Genomic DNA, 12,500 nt, shown 5'->3' on the forward strand with positions numbered 1-12,500 from the left:
CACTTTGAGTGCCATGGACGCTTTATGTCGTTAGGTCATGCCGCCTGTTGAATGCCAGCAACGCTATATAGCGTTTGTTTGTCGTTTTTTTTTATTAGCGATTTGAATTCATATTTCATCAATCGAGCCTCACGCTAGTGCTCCAAACCCTCTCTGAGCTCCATTGGGAAAATACCACCCCCTATCGTCTCTCCCTGTGTAACTGCACCCCATTAGATTAGACTGATGAAGGGGGGGGGGGGGGTCCAGTTTCCTCATTTTACTTTTCCGGCAAGCAATCTGAAGAGACTGAAGTGATTGCCGAGCCGGAAAACAGTGTGGAATACCTATTTACAGTACCCAGCGCTGAATCAATAAACGCGATCGATATTTGGAATGCCCATCAGGAATTGGAATAATCTTTTTGGAGAACATCTGATCTGAGGTAAGGAATCTATTTTACCAGTCTTGGGGTAATCGGATCTGTTTTCACCTATATATCACCCCATGTGTGTGTGTGTGTGTGTGCTGATCAGGAAATGAGAATAGATTTTTCAGCTCGCTTCTCTAGCGTGCATAAGTACACATATACTATCGATAATCTAGCGTTTATTTGAAAACTATTCATAAATAGGCCGAAAAATTACAATGTTTTGTGTATTCCAGAATATTCCAGTAAATGCCGTTTATCACGGAATCTTTATATTTTCCTGAAACTTAAGAAAACAAGGGCTTTTCAAAATGCTATAAAACGGAAATGAACCGATAAAAAACAATCCGTTTCGACAATGTTGACTGCAAACAAGTCATTGATAAGCGACGGGCAGATTAGACACATAGCCATAATTTAAGACATAGATTATGCGTTCACAACGCTATCATTGAAGTGGGTGCTGGCATTCAACCATGTTTTACCATGTTAACCAGTGGCACTGATAGTGTTAATGAATATAACTAATCAGTTTAGTCAACATAAATAATCCAATAAGGGCACGGTTGGTATGAAAGTGATGGTGACATCTTATAGTATAATATTAGTGTAGCCTAATCTTTAACTGCAACTGTGAAGAAAACCCCCATTGGTTTAAACAGATTGAATAGACACAAAAAAGTTTAAAAAAAAAGAATTTATTAAAAATAAAAAATTCGAATGTTGATTTAGAATTCGAATGTCAACATTATGATCAAAGATTCGAAGCATTCGGTACAGCCCTACACGATATATTAAAAAATTCAAATGCATATGATCAGTATACATTATGCTCCATCATGCGTGAAGGAAAGGGGGGGGTCGTTTATGATTCCTTGATTGTCAGTAACGGCTTTCTTTAGTACGACATCATACGTTGATCAGATGGATTGCAATGAAATAAATGGACAATCGAGCTGGAATTAACGTTAGATTCCTCTTACCTGTGGCCGATGAGTCTGGAGAAAAAAAGATTCCAATTATTTGATTTTGATCTGCTAGATCCATTTTCCGTTTGTACGACGCAATAAACGCCGAAAGCATATTGATTCTTGCGTCTCGAAAGCGATCCAATGCACTCGAGTGTTTGTCTGGATCCCCATAACAAGATAGCTCTGCCGGAACATTTTTCCCGATGCACAGAGCGCCACATCCGGTTTAGAGTGGAGTGCAACTCGCCCGAAATCCACCAGGCGTCGGTATTGAGGCGTTGCAATATCAGACAAGAGTCCAGAGGCTCCCACAGCCTTGCTGGATGAATTATGAATGCCAATAGCAAATAAAGGAAATAACGATCATAAAAACGAGTAAACTCGTTGTTGGCGTTATTAGATTGGCGGGCAATAACGAGTAGGGATGGGTACCGAATTCGGTACTTTTGAGGTGCACCGAACCGAAACACGTCGGTACTACCGAGTATCGAATCAAGTGAGAAACAAAAAAAATAAAAAATAAAAAATATTTTTTTTTTAACTTTTTTCTTTTCATGTCAACGTTCACACGCACAATATATGCTTACCTAGGATTTGACTTGATTCAACAACAAAGCAGCCGAAAAACTGTCGAAATTGTAGTTATTTGAAGTTTGGATTTCTTTTTTTTTACGACTGAGGTAGGTAAATTAAATTTCTTGAGACTAAAGTACCGAAAAAAGGTACCGTTGGGTACCAGTATCGATTCACAGGTACCGGTACCGGTTCAAATGTGAAAGGTACCCATCCCTAATAACGAGTAAACTCGTTCTTGGCAAGGAATGTGTTAAAGACCGAAATTAACGTCACGTTAGCATAAGCTAACAAGCTAAACCCTGATCAGAGCCATAGACAGAGAGAACAGCAGAGTGGGGACTGGGGAAAGGGCAGGCATTCTCCCTTTCTGTGTGTGTGTGTTTGGAAAGATCAGATGAAGTCAGATGAGTATATTATATTGATATTAAATGTACTGAGGGTGGACAGATAATGTTGATATTTAAACATAAAAAATACAATACATAATAAATGTATTCATGATCATCATGCAACATAAAACAATTGTAGGAACGGTTTGGGAGAGGAAGGGGTTTTAGGTTGCGTGTTGTGAGTTCCAAAAAATTTTACTTAAAGTTTAAAGCTCAATATATCAAAACGTGGCACTTTATAGTGAACAGGAGGTCTATTTGTATTAAAAACAATAGATTGTTTTTCATTTAAATGTCTGGAAGAGCTCAAAAATAAAAATATATTTTTCCGTTGCCTTTTTTGAGTTGATCTAAAATTTTTACCGATTGTGTTAAATGGGCATATAATATCATCGATCGCAGGCACCCGAATCGAATCGTATCGTGGCAGACTATGATATCGGCAAATATCGTATCGTTGTCCAAAGAATCTATATCGTATCGTGATGAAACTGGTGATTCCCACCCCTACCTATGAGCAATGCAGGGCTCCACACTAGGGTTGGGCATCGTTTGGATTTGAACGATTCCGGTTCCGATTCTCGATTCAGATTCTTTGAGGTGCAGGTCAAAACAGGTCACAGCTTATTTCGCAGGACTTATTATTATTATTATTTTTTTTCTTTCATTTTTCTCATACTATTCACATTGTCAGTTGACTTGATACAGTTTAATTTGGTTGCTGTACTGTAGGGTATTAATTAACAAAGTAAAAGACTTTTTTTAATTTAATTTATTTTATCGAAATTAAGAATCGAAACGCAAATATGTTACTATAGAACCGGAAGTTGGGAACCGGTTCCTATTAGAACCGGTTCTCGGTGCCCAACCCTACTCCACACTAACCACCATGCTACCAACCTTCTCAGTTCGTCTCACAAGCACATGATTTGGTTGCACACTTTTCTTTTGGTACAGCATGTGAGCTTGTATGCTAATGAATAGTTATTTTAGTTTGCATAGCCTATTTTTGCATTGATGACTGACTGTGACTTGAGACTAGATATTTGCACAAATATTTGTATTTGAATATTAAGTTTCTCTGCCACAAGCAGTGGCTGACACAATAGGTTTTCTATTATATAATTGAATAATGTCGACATAAAATAACATGTTGACCCGTAAAAAAAAAATTGCATCTCTTGTATCATATAACCGGAGTACCGCACATAACCCACAGTCCACACTCTCGATTTGCACTGTTCCCTCTGCCTCCGAGAGCCCAGGGGGACCTTCCGTCACTCAGCTCCAAGACAATGTCTGCACCAAACTTCTTACAGTATGTACAGATTTAAATTGTGAAGTTCAGTGGTTCTCAATATTTTTTGGGTCAATGCCCGTATCTGCCGTCGATGTTCCATAATGCTCAACCCCCTACATCCAATGGGAATTACATTGTCTGCTCTCAATTACGGTTATTTTCTGTTTATAATGGGTATCTATGAAATTCTCAGCCATTAATGTTTCTATTTGGCTCAGTTTGTTGGGTCAATTAAGTCTGTCAGTGTTGTGTGTCAAATTAAGGCTTCTAACCCAATAAAACCTTCATTATTATAATGTTTTTTTCTGGATTCAGATTTTTGCTAATCTCACGTATATAAGTACGTATAAACTGAACAATCGAAAAAGTAGACCTTTTCTTTGCTAAAAAGTGACCCCACCCAGTCACCCACCCGTTTCTGAAGTGGGATTTTGATGGTGCTCACTGCCCCCCAACACTCCCTGGTAACGCCCCCGTTTAGAAACCCTGATTGTTGTACTTTAGCTCAGTGTTTCTCAAAGTGGGGGGCGCGCCCCCCAGGGGGGGGCACAGAGGCATGACAGGGGGGGCCTTGAGATTTTTTTTTTTTATTACAGAAAATTATCACTAACGTGCTATCTGTTGCAGCTGCACTGTTTTCCATGAAAATACCATATTTGGATAAGTTTGACCATTTCTCAAAATCTGAAAATCATTATTTAATAAAACACAGAAAAGGATCACCAAGTTACTCTCGATAAAAAAAAACTTTACAGACAACATTGAGACAAAGCTTCCTGACACATCTCCATCCAAACTCTTGGAAGAACTCATTGAAATCTCATCTGATACCACCTGGAGAGCTAGTTTCAGAGTGTGGTGCTGAGTACCAAGTATCTCATGATGCAGCAGTTAAGGTGTTGATACCATTCAGCACCACATATCTGTGTGAAGCTGGCTTTTCATCCATGACAGCTCTGAAAACAAAATATAGGGCCAAGTTGAGCCTTGAGGATGACATGCGTGTTGCCTTGTCAAAGACTGACAGCAATAAAGACTGTTTGCTTATTTCCTATGTTCGCTTTGTAAATTCCCAGTCACTGAGTGAAGATCTGCTGTTTTGCAAATATGTCAAAAACAGAGCGACAGCTGATGAGCTCTTCAAAATTATTGACAGTTACCTGACAGAACATGGACTGAAATGGGAGAACTGTGTGGGCTTTTGCTCTGACGGTGCGCAGGCCATGGCAGGGAAAAGGAGGGGGCTACTACAGGCGCTCATCAAGGGGGTCTCGCCAAACGCGCAATGGACGCACTGTAAATTCACAGAGAGGCGCCAGCGTCAAGACAGCTTAGCCCTGAGCTGAATGAGGTTGACGGAAGTTATAAACGTGGTAAATTTCATCAAAACCCGACCCCTGAAAGCGCGCCTGTTCTCTGCGCTGTGTGAGGAGATGGGAGCTGACCATTCGGAGGCAAGGTGGCTCTCGCGAGGGAAGGTGTTGTCAATTTGAAAGGTCACGATATTGGTGTTATTTCAATAAATTTAAACATGGCCCATTTCATGACTATTTTGTTGGGCGAGGGGGGGCCCAAGATATTTTGGTCCGCCAAAGGGGGGCCTGACAGAAAAAGTTTGAGAAGCACTGCTTTAGCCATTGATAGGAAGAATGAAAAAAGAAGGTTGCCAAGCAGAACTCATCTGTTCTGTTTCAGGGTCTGTCTCAGGCTATGGTTAGACTAGTGTATTCCTGGCGTTTTTTTTATACGTTTTTGACGACGTATGATGTCCTATCTACACAGAAACGCGTTTTTTGGCGTTTTTTTGTGGATACGGCTGAAACGCAAAATTGTGTTTGCATTTGGAGATACGCAAAAAAAACGAGTCGACAACAGCGTGTAGTCAGCACGCTAGCCGTTGTTGCGAAAACGCCCATGCGCAGTAGATACCATCTGCGTGCCCTTCCGGTGACAATGACAACAGTGTGTGTGTTTGGGACAGAGCTCCGTGTCCCAAATAGCTTCAGCTACCATGTGTTGTCAAGTTATTGTTATAAGGACCCCAGTCCAAGCTACAACAGTCTGCATTCCCCTAACAATTGTTTGTATTGAGCCGTATTGTATTGTACCCATATGCAATATGTTAAATAAAGTTTACATCCATTCATTCTGCTAGCATTACCGATTGCAAGAGCAGCTGGCTAACGTGAGCTATCAGGATTCAGACCCTGTTAGCTCAGAGTTCCTCTTTCAACTTAACAAGCATTAAACAAAATGGCCCAGTCATCTATTCACCTTTGTTTAATACACACAGCGTTGTCTCTAATGTTATCTAACTACTGATAGCTCGCGATATCATCAGTTTTGTTGCTGGCTAAGTAGCGTGAGCTAACGTTAGCTTCTAGCCACAATGCTATATTGTTATAATGGCATACTCCATTGACGTTAGCATGCAGCTAACAATGCTACCGAGCGTTTTTTAGACTAAAACTATCCGCTCTTGGTGGTCACTTGTGTTGATGTTAGTTTTGTTTCATCAACAAATGACAAGCAGAACACACAGTGAATGTATCCGTTTTGTTTATTGCACTTTTATTAGGCTTTGCTGGAAAATTATTGCTGCATTGAGTAAACAAGATGGTGGCGCGGCATAGGCTGCCTTATTGACATTTTCTTTGGTGGAGCTTCCACCAGGAAGTGTATTGGCACATTCGTTCTGATTGGTTGAAATTGCCTTCATGTTTGCCACCTACTGCCACCTACTGCTTTGGCAGTGTACTACATCAGTGTGCTTGGCTGACAAAAATGAAAAAAAAACGAAAGTGTGACTCGAGGCGCATGACGTCGCGGCGATACGCGGCGATGCGTATAAGAAAACAATACGAAGATGATACGAAAGGTGTAACCTCAGCCTCAGTCTCCTCACTCATCTGTCTCCTCACTCATCTGTCCCTGTCTCCTCACTCATCCGTCTTGCTTCAGGGTCTGTCCCCGTCTCCTCACTCATCTGTCCCTGTGTCCTCACTCATCTGTCCCAGTCTCCTCACTCGTCTGTCCCTGTGTCCTCACTCAGCTGTCCATGTCCTCACTCAGCTGTCCCTGTGTCCTCAGACTCCTCACTCATCTGTCCCTGTGTCCTCACTCATCTGTCCCGTTTCAGGGTTTGTCCCTGTGTCCTCACTCATCTGTCTCCTCACTCATCTGTTCCGTTTCAGTATCTGAATTCTGTCTCTCTTTCATCTGTACCCTTAGACAGGGAACAAAATAAGTACCAGCCAACCGCCAATGGCTGGTAAAAAATCTGCCTGGCTGGTCGTTTTTAAAATCTACCAGCCAAATGGCTGGTAAGTCAAAAAGTTAAGTTTGTTCCCTGAGAGCAGAGCTACACAGCAGTGCGCCTATTTTGCGAGCCGAAATAAGTCTGTGGTTTTTTCTTCTTCTCACAACGAGTCAAATGCATCTAACATGCATTGCATCGTCGCCATTCCTTTATGCCCACATCGCCCGAAATGAACGTTATGTTAGCGTAAGCTAACAAGCTAATCCTGATCAGCGGCAGAGCCATAGAGAACAGCAGACAGTGTGGTCTGGGGAAAGGGAAATGGGGGGGGGGGGGGGGCACTCTCCCTTTCTCTGTGTGTGTGCGTGCGTTTGGAAAGACGATGAAGTCACTAGTCAGGACTCAGGAGAGGAGTATATTGTAGTAAACTGAGGATTACTGAGGATGCACAGATAATGTTGATATTCAAATATAAAAAGGTTTCGAGAGGAGTGGAAGTTTGAAGACAGACTAGACTACAATATGATGCGGGGTGGTGAGTTGAAACAGTGTGTGTGTCCCCGACCCCACTTCTATGTTTCAATAAATTATTTGCATTTAAAACTATTAACGCTGACTCATTCCTTCAGTCCACTCAAAATTATGCTAATATTCCTTATGTTGTTTATGATATTAATTGAAAATAGCATATGAGAGTATTATATAGTAATAATAACACATGGCGATATACTAAAAAGCAATTTTAAATTTTTGGCTGGTAAAAAATCTGCCTGGCTGGTAGTTTTTAAAATCTACCAGCCAAATGGCTGGTAAGTCAAAAAGTTAATTTTGTTCCCTGCCCTTAGAACTTGGAAGTGCGACCTAAAGGAAATTAATTTACACATCCAAGTAAAGAAAGGTGCGTTTTGCTTTCCACATGGTGGCTGTTCTGCTTGTTGTCCGTTTAGAAGTGCGTGTGAGACTGCTGGTCGTGCAGCAGGTGAGGTGAAATGAGTTCCGTCCTTCACTTTAGAGAACGTACCGTGCACTGGCACACATTTTAATTGTTACTTATAATTATACTATATTCTATTGTGCTTGTATTCTATTGTGCTTCATTTAGTTTATATCCCATTAAATTGTATTCAACCTCTTTATCTTACAGTTGTAAAACCCTGGCCTACTTTTTTCATTTCATAATTATATTCTATTGTGCTCCTATCTTAATTTAGTTCATATTTCATTTTATTCCACTTTTTTTATTGTCTGTCCGTTAATGTCGCACCGAAAACGACCAAATCTAATTATGTGCATGTGAAAACTACTTGGCAATAAAGACCCTTCTGATTCTGATTCTTCTGTGAACGCGACCACGTGGAATTTTAACTCACACGCTCAAAAAAAGTGTTGCAACGTGGAGCCCTGCAACATCTAATCCAGATCAGGTCCTTTGCGAGATTAGCCGCAGACAGATGCAACCGATCGCATAATCCCCCCCAGGCTTCGCCCCTGGAGTAGTTGGGAGATAATTACAGGCTATAATGATTGAAATGATCAAAGCTCCATCCTCCGCAGGGGTCAGTCAGCTGATCCAGGATCAGCAGTATCACTCTTTACTTTTATATATTAATTTATTACATCCGGTAGGCTTAAAACATGCCATTCTGAACTATGTTTGTTTGCATTTGATTGACTTGCTTCATCATCATTCATAGTGTACAGTACAGAGTAGACCCTCACCTGCACCTTGCGTATACCGTTTACTTTTACTGAGTCGTAGTATATATATATATTCAGATTTTTTTTGTCCATTGTCAATAATTTATTTTATTGTAACGTATATAATATAACCAATAGGGTATACAGACCCCCATCTGCACCTTTGTTTACACCGTTTATTTGCTCTCATATTTTTATATTCAGATCCAATTTCATTGCCTAAATGTATGTATTTCTACTATTACCCTGCCCATACCTCCCCCATACTGCTATGATATCTGAATTTCCCCAAGGGGATCAATAAAGGAATATCTTACTCTTATGTATAGCAGTTTCTGTATAAAAGTAGTTTTTTTTGTATTAGTTTTGTTAAACATTATGAAACAAGTAATATTTAGTGTTGAGGTTTTATAACATGGTTTCATATATAAGACCTTTCTTTAATATTGTGAGAATGGACTCCCCAATGAACTCAGCGAGTGTGCACAGTGAAGCTCCTTCTTTTACATCTATTTTGGTCATAGCTATAGAAGGTATCTGCATTTAGTTGATTTGTCACTTTAAACATTGTTATATGTTATATAAACCTAACCTACCTTAACCTCACCGTTTATAAAATGTAACAATTACCTTAATATCAGTTGTATAAAAATATATAATATATTTAAATACTTTACCCACGCCCACCGTGACCTTTAATAGATATTAAAAAAAAAGTGCGTTTATCGATTCCCGAAATTATGGTTTTCAACTCAATGAAAACACCTTCTAGTCAACATGTTGTTTTGCCATGATGACAAATCTATCTGATCCACGATCGACCTCTTGCTCTGCTGAAGAAAGCTGTGATTGTGTTGGTCCCTTGAACCTGGTTTGGATTAGTCAGTCAGATCATGCTAGTTTGAATTTGCCTTCACGTTATCTCTGATCGACTTGTCAGGTTCACTCAAACCAGGGTTGAAAAACGAATTTTCGCTTTTCCTTTAGCCTGCTTTGTGGAACAACAGCCATCCGGGGACCCATATGGTCCAAACTGACTGGAGTTGAGTAGAGTTCTCTCACAGCCAGCTGGCTCAGCTGGGGGCACAAGCCACCAGGTCTGGTTTCAACTCTGCCAAGGAGTTGTCGTGGGGGTCTCGGTCGGGCCACCAAATATTTACCAGTCATAAGTTATTTGAATAAGTCTTGTTATCCTTCATTCCAACAGCCATCACTGAGCACAGAGTGACAGTACACACTCTGGTAATCTTCCTGGACTTTTACCTCGACACTTACATTTGTTCTACATGTATTACTGTACATTGCTGTATGTTTTTGGTTGTATAATGTTTTTGGTTGTATAATTTAGAATGTATACATATTTTAGAATGTATATCCCAGACTATTTTTCATTCTTATTTGTGATTTTGACAAACCTAATGTTTATTGTAAGCGATCTGTAGTGTTGAATTCCCCTGGGGATCAATAAAGTACTTCTATTCTATTCCATCGGTGTTGGAAATGCAAAGGAGTCGCCGAGATCAGTGCAACACACAAGACATCATCTTATCAACAGGTAGACTAGACATTTACATTGTTGGCCGCAGTGTGAAATCAAACACCGCGGTAAATGGCAACATGTTTTTGAGTTGCGACTCTACTCGTCGACATCCCCACAAACAATAAAGGAGTCAGTTTGGCTTGTATCGTTGTCCTTTTGTCTCCATGCATCATCATGCAGACATGCAGGACAGCTGCAAAAATGCACGGAGCGTTTTCCATTAGGAGCACAAGACAATGAGTAACAGAACACCGCTAACAGTCCCCAGCGTCCCAACAACATGGGCTCTTTGAGCAGAGGAAAACGTGAACACATTCGGTAGTGTAGATGCATCAATAACTATCCTAAAGTTCTATCATCCCAGGTTAATCTGATTCTAAATCGACTCAATCTCAGTTTGTGGAACGAGATACAACTAGGTTGCATTGACGGGCAGTCATAATAATCAACTCCGCGCATGGATTCAGAATGAAAATGAATGTTACCTTCGGAGAGGAGCAGGGAGATGATCACAGTGAACATGGCTGGAAATGCTCCTCGCGTGTCCGTCTTTACCAGGACTAAATGTATCCCCGTGCGCTGGTTCTCCATGTATGGACGGCAGCTATAGTTCCAAGTTATTCAAAAAGAGTGATCAGACCATTTATGCAAGCGAACAATACCCCAAAACAGGGGGTTACTCGACGCAAAGGGGGAAATGCTGTCGGCTTTCCTTCCTTGGCCCGAGAGAGGGGAACGAGCGCTTTTGTTTAGAACTTGCGCTGCGATTCCACTCTCGTCAACCAAACGCTTTATCGCTCCGGCCTCATAAATACTAGTAAGTAATGTCGATGGAATGCGTTCTCCGAGCAGCACATTCAACTAAAACAACCACTATCCGCCACAGCCGAACACGCGAAACTATTGAATGAAAAGCAACCTCGATGTTCTTGGTCGGGAACACTTTGTGGAGAAGCTTCCGGTGTGGTGTGGAGGGTATGGGAGGGAGGGTCGGGGGTACAATAAAGGTTTTAGAATGTGCCCTGCGTGGATCCAGGTTAGAAGTGGAGGGCTCGTTTCTTCTCTACACGAGCCAATGCACTTTCCATCCAAATACAAATGCACATAATCTCGCATAGGCTAGAGAGGTCCAACATTTATAACCATGCCCCAACACCAGTTTTCAATTAAACTTTATTATAGTATTTGATATGACAATCTCTCTAAACAGTATGTTGAAATATAATTTGAAATTGAAAATGCACAGAACGTTTTCATAAATGTACACAGACAATATCTACCACAGGCACCCACACATCACAAAGTGTTGTGTAATTGTCTCACATAAACTTTTCCTTTACAAAAATATGAAGTAGGCAGCTAACTGCCAGACTTTCAAGAGAGTATAGTAATAGTTTAAAATTACATTTCCTCACAGCCTAAAACAAACGTTAAGGAGAGACGGATAAGGATTATGCAATCATCTCTCATCAAATGATCCTACGATCTGCAAACAGTAAATATGAAATGTATGCCTCGCGACAATCAACATCTTCAGTAACTGGTCCCCAAAGTTCAGGAATTTTACTTAAAATCAAAACATTCAACACTAATAAACCAATGATAAATAGACCATTATGTTTCAGCTCCATCTAGTGGCAGAATGATTCTGGTTTCATTCTGACACCCATTTGTTGTGGCAGAGTAAGAAACACATTTGTTTATATTTACAGGGTGCTGTAAACCTAGAAAGTAACTCAGTTTGAGGTTTGCAGTGCACCACCTATAGACATTAGTAATAGTACTTTGGGGGTTTACCAGTTTCATGTATAAAAGCCTCACTAGTCACTAGTATCAGAATTTAAAAAGAAAAGAAAAGAAAAACTTTTAGCACATTTCCCAACAGAACTATACATATTCCTTGCAGCTGTTGTGCTTATACAAAATTGTAACATCGAGCTGAAAAGGGGGAAAAAACACCACCATACAAAAATAAAATCACTCTCCCTTAATAAAACCACAATTGTCCTTGTGGCATTTCATTAGTCTTCATATAAATACAACCTGCTTATTTGTACCCTCAAAACAGTTATGATAGAATCAAATGCCCCCAAAATTGTCTCAGTAGTTCCCTCCATGCATTAATGTACACAGTGAGTCAGAACTTGTATGTTTAGATAATGCATGACGTGACCCTAGTTATATATTACATGAATAGTATATTACATGAATACAACTACTATAATAACAACAACAACAACAACAAACATTCATACTATCCGACAATTTAAAATGTTTAGGAATCAACTGGGGTGTACTTGGTGTGGAGAAACATTATCAATCATGAATTGAAAATGGGGGACCCTGATGTAAACAAGA

At 40.3% G+C, this 12,500-nt stretch overlaps 1 protein-coding gene across 1 annotated transcript in view; it reads right to left on the minus strand.

Moving 5' to 3' along the window:
• Window positions 1-11,069, minus strand: part of LOC311232432 (inactive tyrosine-protein kinase 7-like) — a 194,118-nt gene extending 183,049 nt beyond the window's left edge. Inside the window, exon 1 of the mRNA XM_084319227.1 lies at window positions 10,628-11,069. Within this exon, the coding sequence (XP_084175353.1) occupies window positions 10,628-10,733 (106 nt within the window). The 5' untranslated portion in view covers window positions 10,734-11,069. The remainder of the gene's footprint in view (window positions 1-10,627) is intronic.
• Between the last annotated feature and the right edge of the window lie 1,431 nt (window positions 11,070-12,500).

This window comes from Notolepis coatsorum, assembly GCF_963971535.1.
Source record: "Notolepis coatsorum genome assembly, chromosome: 7".
Classification (NCBI taxonomy): Eukaryota; Metazoa; Chordata; class Actinopteri; order Aulopiformes; family Paralepididae; genus Notolepis; species Notolepis coatsorum.